General features: G+C 40.5%; 1 protein-coding gene across 5 annotated transcripts in view; it reads right to left on the bottom strand.

Annotated features, from left to right (window-relative positions):
• The window catches only part of NETO1 (neuropilin and tolloid like 1), a 358129-nt gene that overhangs the window by 304160 nt on the left and 39643 nt on the right, over nt 1-14326 (bottom strand). For all 5 annotated transcript variants that reach the window (XR_013216996.1, XM_077270103.1, XM_077270104.1 and 2 more), the window contains exon 4: nt 11859-12107. Coding sequence is in view for 4 of the 5 variants with exons in the window: in XM_077270103.1 (XP_077126218.1) it covers nt 11859-12107 (249 nt within the window). In the remaining variant the exon portion in view is untranslated. The remainder of the gene's footprint in view (nt 1-11858; nt 12108-14326) is intronic.

The following is a 14326-nucleotide window of genomic DNA, read 5'->3' as shown; positions in this document are numbered from 1 at the left end:
ATGTTGCTCCAGTAATTTGGAGGCATAAGGGAGAAGAGATATTGGGTGATAGCTAGACACAGAGGATAGGTCGAGGGAGGGCTTTTTGAGGATGGGTGTGATCTTGGAATGCTTGAAGGATGAGGGGAAAACATCTGTTGTGAGTGAGAGGTTGAAGAGGTGGATTAGGGTTGGGATGAAGACCGTGGAAAGGTTAGGGATGAGGTAGGATAGGAGCGGATCCAGTGTGCAGGTGGTGAGGTGTGATCTTGACAGGAGGGTGGAGAGCTGAACTTCTGTCATGGTGAAGAAGCTGGTTTTGGAGGAGCAGGGTTGAGAAGCTAAGAGGGTCAGTGGGTGCTGGTCGTATCGATCTTCTGTTTAAAGAAAGAGGCAAAGTGTTCAGCAGAAATGAGAGGGGAGGGAGGGGGTGCAGGGCGACGGAGTAGAGAATTGAAAGTGTTGAAAAGCTGTTTAGGGTTGTGAGACAGGGAGGATATGAGAGATGAGAAGTAATTTTGTTTTGTGGCAGTGAGCGTGGACTTGAAGCTGGCGAGGGACTGCTTGTATGCAGTGAAGTGGTCAGCAGAGCAGGATCGCTTCCATCTCTGCTCAGTGATCCTGGAAGCCCGTCTCAGTTCTTTGGTTAGGCTGGTCAGCCAGGGCTGCCTGTTGAGTGTATGAGTTTTGCTATGCATGAGCGGGGCGGCCGAATCGAGTGTTGCTGTTATTGTGGTGTTATAAAAAGTGGCAGCAGCATCTGTATCATGAAGGGAGGCTATGTCTGTAAGAGGGAAAAGGGACTCAGAGAGTGATTGTAAGTTGAGATGTCAGAGATTTCTGCCAGGGTGAGTGAGTTTGTGGAGTGGGGGTTGCACACTAGGAGAGGAGAAGGAATGGAATGTCAGTAGGTTGTGGTCAGACAGGGGAAGGGGTGTGATAATGAGATTAGTAAGGGAGCAGAGGTGGGTGAAGATGAGGTCCAGCGTGTGGCCATCTTTGTGAGTAGCCTCAGAGGACCATTGAGTTAGGCCAAAGGAGGCAGTCAGTGATAAATTTTAGAGGCAGCTGAGATGGAAGTGTCAATGGGGTTATTGAAATTACCCATGATGATAGTGGGGATATCAACAGAGAGAAAATGAAGTAGTCAGGTGGGGAAGTTGTCAAGAAAGGTGGAGATGGCTAGTTCTGGGCGGCGGTAGATGACAGCCAGCTGGAGGCTGGAGGGGGAATAGATGTGGATGAGTCATTGCTGTGCTCTTGGGGTGAATTTGGTCAGCCAGCCACTTTTGGGAAGGTTCACCACTATTCTATGTTTTTGCCATTTGTTGATAATGGCTCTCACTGTGCTTCACTGGAGTCCCACAACTTTAGAAATGGCTTTATAACCTTTCAAAGACTGCTATATCTCAATTAGTTATTTATTTATTTATTATTGTTTATTGATAATCTTTTGGCCTACTTCATTTTGTCAGGCAAGTACTATTTAAGTGATTTCTTCATTGAGAACAGGTGTGGCAGTATTCGGGTCTGTGTGTGGCTAGGGAATTTGAACTCGCCTTCCTAAAGATGTGATAAACCACAATTTATGTTTTAAGGGATAGGTAATCACATTTTCCCTTAATAATAAAGACCTTAATTTAGAAAATGCATTTTGTGATTAATTGTATCTTTGTCTAATATTTAAATTTGTTTGGCGATCTGAGACATTTAAATGTGACAAACATGCAAAACAATAGGAAATCAAGAAGGAGGCAAACATTTTTTCACACAACTGCATATACACACAATGTTCAGCAAAAATGAGATGAGTACTTACCTTTGGAAAGTAAGACTTTAATTAATTTCTTACTGAACACATGAAACATTTCCAAAAGTTTTACAAAATTGAGTTTCATTGAACATTGTTTAACCCATAACATAAAAGTAAGGTCAGTAATATAATTTTCAGAAATCTTCAGTTTTAGTCAAATTAGTTTATGGAAAAATTAATACACCCCATATGAAAAGCTACTACTTCTAGTACTTTATATGATCTACATTTTTTTAAGAACAACATCACGTTTTCCAGGCATGGTATGAACAAGTTGGCCACATATTGCAACATCTATTTTTTTTACTTTCATCGAGAACGACCTTAAGAGCCTAAATGCTGCATAGTAAGCGATGCTCAACTTGTCTCTTGAAAAGTTCCTATAGGTGTTCAATTGTGTTCAGATCAGGAGACAATACATGGCCATTGACTCATTTTCACCCTTTTCTTCTTCAGAAACGCAACAGATGTATGTTTTAGATCATTGTCATGTTATAAAAATGCATGTCTATCAAGGGCACGAAGCAATGGGAGCATTGTCTTTCAATATAGAGCAGTACATCACTCATGAAGTCACAGGTAAGGACATACTACCACCACCATGATTCACTGTGGACACCAAAAAGATTCATTAAGATTGGTCCCGATGCTGATTTGAAAACAAATCCATCATTAAACTGACTCTTTTAAATACGGAAGTCATAACTCAACTGTGAATGGAACCAATAAGTTTCAAAGTCTGAATTCTGAATTAGAAACCAAAAAGTAATTTTGATGTACCGTTATGTCAAATAATTTTCATTCACGTTTACCATTAATTTTGAGACGTCAACAACAATGCACCAGTAATTACCAGCACCAAAACTTCAACACTAGCATCTACTTTTATATATACAAATACAACAGAACACAAAGATAAGAACTCAATTCTGCAAAACGTAAACCAGGGAATGTGAGTTTGGCCATCAGTGTCTCATCGTAAAAAACGATAAACGTGTCACAGAAAATGTCACTCCCAGCAAGATAAATGGTAAATTCCCCTTTTTCTCCTTTCACATCATAAAAATCAAGATCTTAGTCTGCGATTACTAGATTCATGTGTCATAAACTATTTGTCTTAGAGCATATACCTTTTATTCTAGATCCAATCCATTTAGTTTAGCTTTGTAAAGATTTAGGGGCAAATTCATCGAAGTTTTTATGCCAGACAAGTGTAAAAAGCGTTGAAAAGTTAAAAACTTTTGGTGTAACTCAAGACTGTGCAAACATTGTGACTTTTGTCATTCTTAATGTAGGCAGAGCTGTTGCTGGACAGGAGAGCATTCACTTCTCCACATATATTTCTCCAGCAGAGACTGGAATAGGATTTGGGGTGAGGTGCACACAGATGTGCACGCCACTTGTGCCTTGCTCCTGCATGTGCCTCTCAATGAATCAGACATGTCTACCATTAGATGAGCCTATAGTTTGGCATTAAAAATACTTTCCACTATTTTGTACTGTTTTTGGATCTCAGATGCAGCATGCAAAATAGATGTTTTTAACATAGTTGTATATGCCAACAGATAGATTTCTAGGTAGCTAGAAGGAATATACAGTAGAGCACACATAGGGTCTTATCCGAGATAAAGGGAATATTCGTGAGATATAATATAAATTCACCCACCTATTATGGTTGTATGAGACACAGCCACTGCACTTAGTCCTGATATGATGATACTTTGCTAGTTGAAGAGAATGGGGCATCATATAGCCTGTCTTGAGGAAGTGGTGTGATCACCACGAAATGCGTAGAAATAAAGTCTATTCTCTATTACATCTACTTGGACTTCTCTGGTACATTATCCTGACAGGCGAGCAGCACAGTCTGATGCCCCATTCTCTTCACCTAGCAAAGGATCAACAGATAGGTTTCTGTCACAGCGCTATTTGCAAAAAACATCATTGAAACTTTTGATGTAAAACTGCAATAGCATATTTTCCAAAATTGCTTTGTATGAAGCTATCCTAAAATGGTTTAGCATAGCTTTATTTTACTTTTTGAACTTCACTAAATTATGATTAAAGCATAGTCAAAGGATTAGCTTCAAAAAAATGAGTATAGCATGCTGCAGTAAGATCCTTTTATGCATGAAACCTTCATTTGGATAGATGCAAATTATAAAATATATCTATTTAATTTTGGTCCATGTTTATTTTTTTACAGAAAAGAGATATTTGGGGTTGGCACTGATTGGTAGGTTGGCATCGCAAGTAACCCAGAAAGTAAAACAACTGTGCTTTGACCTTGATATGCAAGTACATCTTTAGAGAAGAATAGGATTGCACTCCTATTGGATGCAGCAATCCTAAAAGTCAAAATGACCCCTTTAACAAGCCTTCCCTCATGACTTGGGATAAGAATTCAAACCAGACATTACCTTTGCAGATATGTGTTTTGGGGTTTTTGCCCCTCAACAGTGCAAAACAGGAGGTCTTATTTGGCTTGGTGAGAGACTAGTGACAGGTTGATGTTGACTTTTAGGATTGTTGCAGCCAGTAGTGGCACAAAAAATTAAAGTACTCTTCTTCTCTGAAGAGGCTAGTTGAATATTTAAATACCCAGAGCAAAATTGCAGGGCATCCAATTTTACGTGTCCACTTGGCATTAAATACCCTGAGCAGAGTTGCATGGCATAAAAGTCTGATTGCGCCTGTCTGCTTGTGCCCACTTGGCAGCGTCTACAAGGAGAACCTTAGACCCCTTGACCTAGATAATTACACTCAGGAATGAACAGCAAACAGCTGAAGGAAAGCCTAATTATGGCTCTGCGTCAAGAATATAGTGAGATGCAGCATCAAACATGTACAGATAGAAAACACATGGGAATGTAAAGATATGTTCAAATGCAGAATATTTGTTTCTTGGCATCTCTGATTCTGTCTCATTGATTTGAATCCATGAACATGTTGCAGAACAATCCCATTTCAGATATGTGGAATACATTTTCAGTTATAGAAATTTCTGCAATTATCCTGCACTTTGAGAATTTATGAATATGAATCAAAACTTTTTCATAGTTAGCAAAAAAACGGTAATTGATCTAAATAACAGTGACTGAAAGTTTTTAAACCCTTTCAAATTTTCTATATTTCTGCATAAATTTGACATGAAACTGTATGAGATTTTCATACAAGTCCTAAAAGTACATAAGGAGAACCAAAGTAAACCAAATCATTCACATGGGCAAAAAATATTGGACTTTATCATTCATTCATCAACCTTCCTAAGCAATCTATATGATTATAGAAAGCTAAATAAGATAGCTTGATGTCTGCGATTCAATGTCATATTTTAAAGAAATCTACATTTTTCTTAATATGTAAATGAGTTAACACATCTGTCAGTAGGATTAGCCCTCCTAAACTGTCTATTTGCAGGTCATAGAAAATTGAATAAAATACAGATTTGCATGAGAATATGCCCACAGAGCTTACATTAATTTTAAGGGGGTGGTACCAGTGTGAGACATGTAATGACTGACAGTCTGCTCTCCTGATCTACATGTCACACACTGGTAACTTCCCCTTTCATTTAAAAAAAATTCTGGAGGCAGATTCTCAGGGAGATCTATATCTGGCCCATAGTCTGGAACAGCTCATTTACATATTAAGAAAAATGTGGATTTCTCTGGAATAAGACATCGGATCGCAGATATCATGGTATCATTTTATTAAGTTTTCTATGTGATTATTAACAGCTTAGGATGGCTGATCCTAAGGACAGATGTCCTTTAAATGAGGAATATGAACCAATATTACATGTCTGTGAGTGGCAAAGTAGGAAAAGCTTTACTTTCAATATCTAGTGTGACCTGTTTGGGTAGTAATAGCTGAATCTAAACATATCTGGTATTTGTTAATTAGCGCTACACATTGTCTTGGAGACATTTTAGCCCATTTCTCTCAACAAAACAGCTTAAACTCTGCTATGCTGCTGGGTTTTCTCCCATGAACTGCTCACTTCATGTTCATCCACAGCATTTCTAAAAGGCCAGTATCACACTTGCGTGTGCAATGCTGGAAACTCACGCATCAATACCCGGCATTGCCGCCGGCACTTGGGACCGGAGTGTACGGCTGCATGTGTTACGAAAGTGCAGCACAGAACTAGGAGAGATGGGGAAAGCTGACCCTGCAATAAGACTAGGCTGAAACCCTACGATGGAGTGGACGACCCATTCCTTGCGAATAGACCCACCGACGATCCTAATCTATACTCAGCAAAGACCTATAAATAAGGGGAAGGAGGTCCCTAAAAGATCTAAGGACTGGGTATAAAAACAGGTCACCTCCTAATAGGAAACACAGAGAAGGCTGCGGAAACAAACTGGAAACAGAAACAAAAGATAGCAGAACCAGAGATCCCAGAACTGCACAATATCAAACACAGAAAGCTATCAAAGCACCCAGCCAGAACTCTAGCGGATTAACACTGTTGTCCAGCAAGGAATGGGAGGCAGGTGCTGGGTAATAAAGGGTGTTACAATCACCTGACCAAGACAGCCCAGCACCAGGGGAAAAAGACCAGCAGCCAGAAAACCACAAGATGGCGAATGGTAAAAACAAAACAGATTCTAACAGCATGTATTTCTATACAGGTGAATGCTCCAGTCCCGAATGCTGGCGCCAGTGCCGGGTATTGATGCGAGAGACTCGCCCGAGTTTCTCGCATTGCACACGCAAGTGTAACCCCGGTGTAAGATTAAAGAGGTTGGCCGACCCCAAAATTCAATTTTTTTTAAGCTAATCTGTAGTGTATTGCAATATAGAACACCTCTATACATTTTGTTTTTTGCTTCTACCTTTTATTCTTCATGAATTTTTCTTCAATCCCTGCACCCAATGTGTTTACATCTGGCTCTACCAGAGCAGGCAGCTTTGTGGTTTTTTTTTCCTAAGCTCACAGCCAAAGGTAGCGCCATCTTCGGCCTTAGTGTCCAGCCCTGCCCTCTACCTGCCCACTACACACTCATTGGCTGTTTGTATCTACCCCAACACTAACCTCTATCATTCATTCCAGCATTGAAAGTGACAGAGGAGAAATTCTGTGTCCTCGTATGTACTGCAATAGTCTACCTCACATCACATCCACAGTGGTGACAGAACCGTCACATGTCCCCACATCACCCCTGACATACAGTAGCAACACTAGGAAGTGAAAAGTCTATAGTCGTGTGTGTGTGTGTGTGTGCTAGAGTGTAAGTATGTCATATATGTATGTCTGTGTATCTACAGTATGCGTTTGGCCCACACACAAATCTCCTAATACACACCTCAGCTGCTGCAGAACCTCATAATATACTTTAGCTGGTGTAGAACCTCAAAATAAACTTCAGCTGCTGCAGAACCTCAAAATATACTACAGCTGCTGGAGAAGCTCAGAATACACTTCAGCTGCTGAAGAACATCATAATACACACCTCAACTATTGCAGAACATTATAATAAACCATAGCTATTGCAGGACCTCATAATACACACCTCAGCTACTGCAGAACCTCATAATACACACCACATCTACTGCAAAACCTCATAATACACACATCAGCTATTGCAGAATCTCATAATACACACCTCAGCTACTGCAGAACCTCATAATACACACCTCAGCTACTGCAGAACCTCATAGTACCTCAGTTACTGCAGAATATCACAATACACACTTCAGCTACTGCAGAACATAGTAATACAAACCTTAGGTACCTTAGAACCTCATAATACAAAACTCAGATGCTGCAGAACCTCATAATACATACATAGTCTGTTGCAGATCATCATAATACACACCTGAGCTACTGCAGAACCTCATAATACACACATCAGCCACTGCAGAACCTCATAATGCAAATGTAAACTGCTGCAGAACCTCATAATACATCTTAGTGGTTATAGATACTTTAAATTGATACAATGGCTTTTATTTCAACATTGTTTGTATGCTGTTCTGGAGATAGCAGTATGTAATGTATGACACTGAGACTTACAATGTTATTTTTCCATACGATAAGGAACCTGACAGCTAAATAGATAGATAGATAGATAGATAGATAGATAGATAGATAGATAATAGATATGGGATAGATAGATAGATAGACATACACAACCCATTATACTCATCTATATAGAAGCCTTTTCCTTCATGTGGTTCTGCAGAAGCTTCTTTATTTCTTTCTTTCAGTCACATGAGGCTGTCGTGTGGCCCTAAGGCCCTGGCAGGATCTTCAGTCCTTGCTTAGATTAAATGGTGGAGGAAGAAGTTTTCAGCTTTCAGCTTCTTGTTGCACCTTAAATTTCTCTGTCTGTCCCTGCTAATAGCTGACTGGACTGGTTAGTCCAATCAGCTGAATCCTGCCATTTCTGACTTATACTGTGTGACCTCACAGGGAGGCCGGAGCAGGTGGCAGGGGGAGGGTCTGGCAGAGACAGAGGGCATGGTGTCTGTTGTGACTTTACATCTATTCTCTGCCAGACACAAAAAAATCTAGATGTGGTGTGAGCAGTTTGTCCAGAATCAGGAGATAGCTGGTTACATTCCCAAGTGTGGGATCCAGGCAATGGTGCAGAATGCCGACAGTGAGTTTATTACAAACTATCAGCATTCTGCAGACTAGATACACACACAGAATAGGAAACAGGCCCTGACAATCCCTTTAAGGTTAGAACTTTGACTTGGACATTACAAAACTCTAACTTTACTCTTCAACAATTCTTGTGCAGACCAGCTTGTGTGCTTTGGGTAGATGTCTTAATGCATGACCCATGTTCTCTTAAAATTCACGAACAGATGCCTTAGCAATTTCCTTTAGAATTTGCTTGGAAATTTCAGATTTTTTATATCAATGTCGGCAAGCTGTCCCAGTCCAGTCAACAAAATAGGCCTAAATTTTTATTCTACCATCACCATCATTCACAGATGGCATCAGGTTTTTATGCTACAATGCAGTGTTTTTTCTTTCTCCAAACACAATGTTTCTCACTTAAAACAAAAAGCTATCTTTAGGTCGCATCCACCCATAAAATATTATTACAATAGCCTTCTGGTTTGTTCAGATGGTCTTTAGAAAACTGTAGAGGGAAAGCAATGTTATTATTATGAGAATTGGTTTTCTTTTTGCAATCCTGAAATTCACACTACTGTTTAGCATCCTCCTGATGGTGCACTCAAGAAAAATTAACATTATCTAATGTGAGAGACCTTTAGCTGCTTAGAGTTGCATTAGGTTCATTTGTTTCCTCATGGGCTATTATAAACCTTGCTTTTGGAGTGATCTTTGGATGACCACTGCTGAGAATTGTAATAATTGTCTTTAATTTCCTCCATTCGTATGCAATTGGTTTGTCTTTGGATAGGTTGACTCCAAAACCCTTTATAGATCTACTATATAATTGTCTAAGGGTCACTTCCGTCTGTCTGTCTGTCTGTCTTTCTGTCTGTCACGGATATTCATTGGTCACGGCCTCTGTCATGGAATCCAAGTCGCTGATTGGTCGTGGCAAAACGCCCACGACCATTGCCACGACCAATCAGCGACGGGCACAGTCCGGTGGTAAAATGGCCGCTCTTTCCTCCCCGCAGCCAGTGCCCGCTCCATACTCCCCCCCAGTCAGCCCTCACACAGGGTTAATGCCAGCGTTACCGGAGCGTGGTGTAACGCACTCCGGTTACGCAGCTATTTACCCTGTGTGACCAAATTTTTACTATTGATGCTGCGTATGCCAGTGTTATATACTACAGGGGCTGTGCTATATACTGTGGGGGCTGTGTTATATATTACGTGGCCAGTGTTATATACTGCGGGGGCTGTGCTATATACTGCGTGGCTGCTATACACTGCGGGGGCTGTGCTATATACTGCATGGCTGCTATGTACTGCATGGGCTGTGCTATATATTATGTGGCCAGTTTTATATACTGCGGGGGCTGTGCTATATACTGCGGGGGCTGTGCTATATACTGCGTGGCTGCTATGTACTGCGTGGGCTGTGTTATATATTACGTGGCCAGTGTTATATACTGCGGGGGCTGTGCTATATACTGCGTGGCTGCTATATACTGCGTGGGCTGTGTTATATAGTATGTGGGCTGTGTTATATACTACGTTGCCTGTGTTATATACTGTGTGGCCTGTATTAATGCAGCGGGTATTCTACAATATGTATGTATGTATATAGCAGCCACATAGTATATAGCACAGGCTACATAGTATTTGTCTGCTATATACTACATGGCTCCTATATGCTACGTGGCCTGTGCTATATACTATGTGGCTGCTATATACATACATACATATTCTAGAATACCCGATGCATTAGAATCGGGCCACCATCTAGTAGTTTTATAATCTTTTCCAGCTCGTTGAGCATCAAAACCTATTTAAAAGGAACCTGTCACCAGTAGTGTTGAGCGATACCTTCCGATACTTGAAAGTATCGGTATCGGATAGTATCGGCCGATACCCGAAAAATATTGGATATCGCCGATACCGATACCCGATACCAATACAAGTCAATGGAACACAGGTATCGGAAGCTATCCTGGATCGTTCCCAGGGTCTGAAGGAGAGGAAATTCTCCTTCAGGCCCTGGGATCCATATTCATGTAAAAAATAAAGAATTAAAATAAAAAATATGGATATACTCACCCGTCCTGCGGCCCCTGGACCTTACCGATTGTAACCGGCAGCCTCCGTTCCTAAGAATGAGGAGTTTAGGACCCTCGATGACGTCGCGGCTTGTGATTGGTCGCATGCCGCTCATGTGACCGCTCACGTGACCAATCACAAGCCGCGACATCATCGAGGGTCCTAAACTCCTCATTCTTAGGAACGGAGGCTGCCGGTTACAATCGGTAAGGTCCAGGGGCCGCCGGACGGGTGAGTATATCCATATTTTTTATTTTAATTCTTTATTTTTTACATGAATATGGATCCCAGGGCCTGAAGGAGAGTCTCCTCTCCTCCAGGCCCTGGGAACCATACACTGGGAACTTCCGATTCCGATTTCCGATACCACAAAAATATCGGAACTCGGTATCTGAATTCCGATACCGCAAGTATCGGCCCATACCCGATACTTGCGGTATCGGAATGCTCAACACTAGTCACCAGGTTTGGCTGATAAGAGCTATGACCATCACCTTTCAGGGCTCATATACAACATTCTATAATGCTGTATATCTGCCCCAACCTGAACAAGAAGAACTGAAAAACGTCATCCACACGAACCAAGAAGGAGGACGGCGATCATAAAAAGATGGGAGGCACTGGACCAAGAAGAGCTACACCCCTTGGACCAGCCCTGCATGTGAGTATAATAAAAGTTATTTTTCAGTTCCTCTAGATCGGGTTGGGGGCAGATATACAGCATTATAGAATGCTGTATATAAGCCCTGAAAGATGGTGACTGCATCTCATATCGGCCAAACCTGGTGACAGGTTCCCTTTAACTGAGGCGCTGAGAAATCTATTTTATTTCTGCCATTTTACTCTACCACAAATGCAGACTTTGATAAATCCTTGTTCTATAAAAAAATAGGTGCCCACTCACACATGATTATCATCCTATTGATTGAAATCACAAGGCTCAAATCCATTCTTCCAATTACCTTCTATTCCTAAAGTTACTCATACCTTTCTCATTCAAAGACATAAGATATTGACTCATTTTCCTCAAAAAAAAACAAAAACAAAGTTTGATATTTTTGACTTGTTTGTTTGATTTGATTATATGTACTTTTAGGATTAGTGTGAAACTTTGAGGAAGCTTTAGGCTATATGCATGCAAAAATGGGGACAATTCTGAAGAGTCCATAAACTTTCAAACATAACAGTATCCAAGTAAATATTTCAAATATACTATAAGTATATAAGTATACTATAACTGTAATTGGGTATCTAGTCACAGCTGCATTTTAAATGACAATTTTGAAACATCACTTAACATTGTTAACTTAGTTTTTCATAATAATAAAATTGAAACTTTCTAATTGAAGTTCAACTGATTAATAGGAAATGTATGTAGCTTACCTGGTGTAAAATTATATTGTGCAGAAAACCCAAGAGATTCTAGTTCACCATCAGCAAAAAATTTAATCCACAAGAATCTTCCACTTGATTTTATAAAAGGAGGGCTTTGTTGTCCACAGTAGCGTCCAATAATTGGTGAAAAACCAAAAGGTCCATCTCGTACCTCAAGATGATCAAATTTACATTCCCAAGACGACTCTATGGCATACTTTTCATCAAAATGAAGTTCAATGCATTGTCTGGGGGCAGCTGTTTAAGAAAAATCATAATGCAGATTTTAAATACAGTAAAATTGTACTTGTTCATCCAACAAATGTTCAATACATTTGACATGTATTTACATTTATTTTGCATTATTATGAAAGCTATAGTACAGCAATATTAAATGACAAAATGAGGACCATTCCAATGGAATATACTGTACATAACACCTTAACCTCATGTTTTGAGTAAAATTGAAAGTTGTTTCATTATGGTAGACACAGAACAACCATGCATTATATATTTATGTATTTATTTATATGAGTAATTCAGGGTGGAAAAATGACTGCATAGAATTCCTATTACAATGCTATTAAAGACTTATTAATAATTGGTGGCCCTATTAGAGCTTTTAATTTTGGGCCCATGCTGTTCAAGTTACACCACCGCCCATGATCACCATTGATCATCCCATTGCCTGTGAGAATTCAGAAGTCCGCAGTCACATAGAGTCACTGCAAACTGTAAGTTCAAGCTTGGACAACTACTTTAACCAAAAACACTGTACTAAGTCTGATATTACAATATACAAGTCTGATATTACCACCATAGAGTGACCATATAATGGTAATATCAGGTCTACACCAGTGCTCTGTAGACCATATATGTGTATGTTGTGCAGGTTCTCACCAGTGACGTCTCACTGATTGTCATTCATTTTCCCTTTTCCTTTACATTCGTTCCTGATCACCATGACCTCTTCTTCAATTCATAACTCATCCATGCAAAATGTAACACACAGACATCTTCACTTTACTGATTTTCCAGGACTCTCCTCACATTCTACCATCTCCACAAACCACAACTTGTTATACCTGATAATAATTCCCCTGTGCCTCCTTTAATAATACTCCCCCTTGTCCTCTTATAATAATGAACCTGTACCTCCTTATAATAATAAAAATATCCCCTGTGCTTTCTTATATTAACCCCTTCATGACCGTGGGATTTTCCGTTTTTCCGTATTCGTTTTTCACTCCCCTCCTTCCCAGAGCCATAACTTTTTTATTTTTCCGTCAATTTGGCCATGTGAGGGCTTATTTTTTGCAGGACGAGTTGTACTTTTGAACGACATCATTGGTTTTACCATGTCGTGTACTAGAAAAAGGGAAAAAAATTCCAAGTGCGGTGAAATTGCAAAAAAAGTGCAATCCCACACTTGTTTTTTGTTTGGCTTTTTTGCTAGGTTCACTAAATGCTAAAACTGACCTGCCATTGTGATTCTCCAGGTCATTACGAGTTCATAGACACCTAACATGACTAGGTTGTTTTTTACCTAAGTGGTGAAAAAAAATTCCAAACTTTGCAAAAAAATAAATAAATAAAATTGCGCCATTTTCCGATACCCGTAGCGTCTCCATTTTTCGTGATCTGGGGTCGGGTGAGGGCTTATTTTTTGCGTGCCGAGCTGGCATTTTTAATGATAGCATTTTGGTGCAGATACGTTCTTTTGATCGCCCGTTATTGCATTTTAATGCAATGTCGTGGCGACCAAAAAAACATAAATCTGGCGTTTCGATTTTTTTTTTCATTACGCCGTTTAGCGATCAGGTTAATGCTTTTTTTTTATTGATAGATCGGGCGATTCTGAACGCGGCGATACCAAATATGTGTAGGTTGGGTTTTTTTTTATTGATTTATTTTGATTGGGGCGAAAGGGGGGTGATTTAAACTTTTATATTTTTTTTATTTTTTTCACATTTTTTTTACTTTTTTTTTTAACTTTTGCCATGCTTCTATAGCCTCCATGGGAGGCTAGAAGCAGGCACAGCCCGATCGGCTCTGCTACATAACAGCGATCATCAGATCGCTGTTATGTAGCTAAAATGCAGGTGTGCTGTGAGCGCCGACCACAGGGGGGCGCTCACAGCCACCGGCGATCAGTAACCATAGAGGTCTCCAGGACCTCTATGGTTACCTTCCTGATGCATCGCCGACCCCGATCATGTGACGGGGGTCGGCGATGCGCTCATATCCGGCCGCACGGCCGGATGCGGTAGTTAAATGCCGCTGTCTGAGTTTGACAGCGGCATTTAACTAGTTAATAGCGGCGGGTGATCGCGATTTCACCCGCCGCTATTGCGCGCACATGTCAGCTGTAAAAAACAGCTGACATGTCGCGACTTTGATGTGCGCTCACCGCCGGAGCGCACATCAAAGCGGGGGTCCCGACATGTGATGTACTATCCCGTCACATGTCGGGAAGG

The sequence above is a fragment of the Ranitomeya variabilis genome, chromosome 6 (genome assembly GCF_051348905.1).
Source record: "Ranitomeya variabilis isolate aRanVar5 chromosome 6, aRanVar5.hap1, whole genome shotgun sequence".
In the NCBI taxonomy this organism is placed as follows: Eukaryota; Metazoa; Chordata; class Amphibia; order Anura; family Dendrobatidae; genus Ranitomeya; species Ranitomeya variabilis.
The sequence above is the reverse complement of the archived record's forward strand: the minus strand, read 5'-3'. Positions and strand labels throughout refer to the sequence as shown.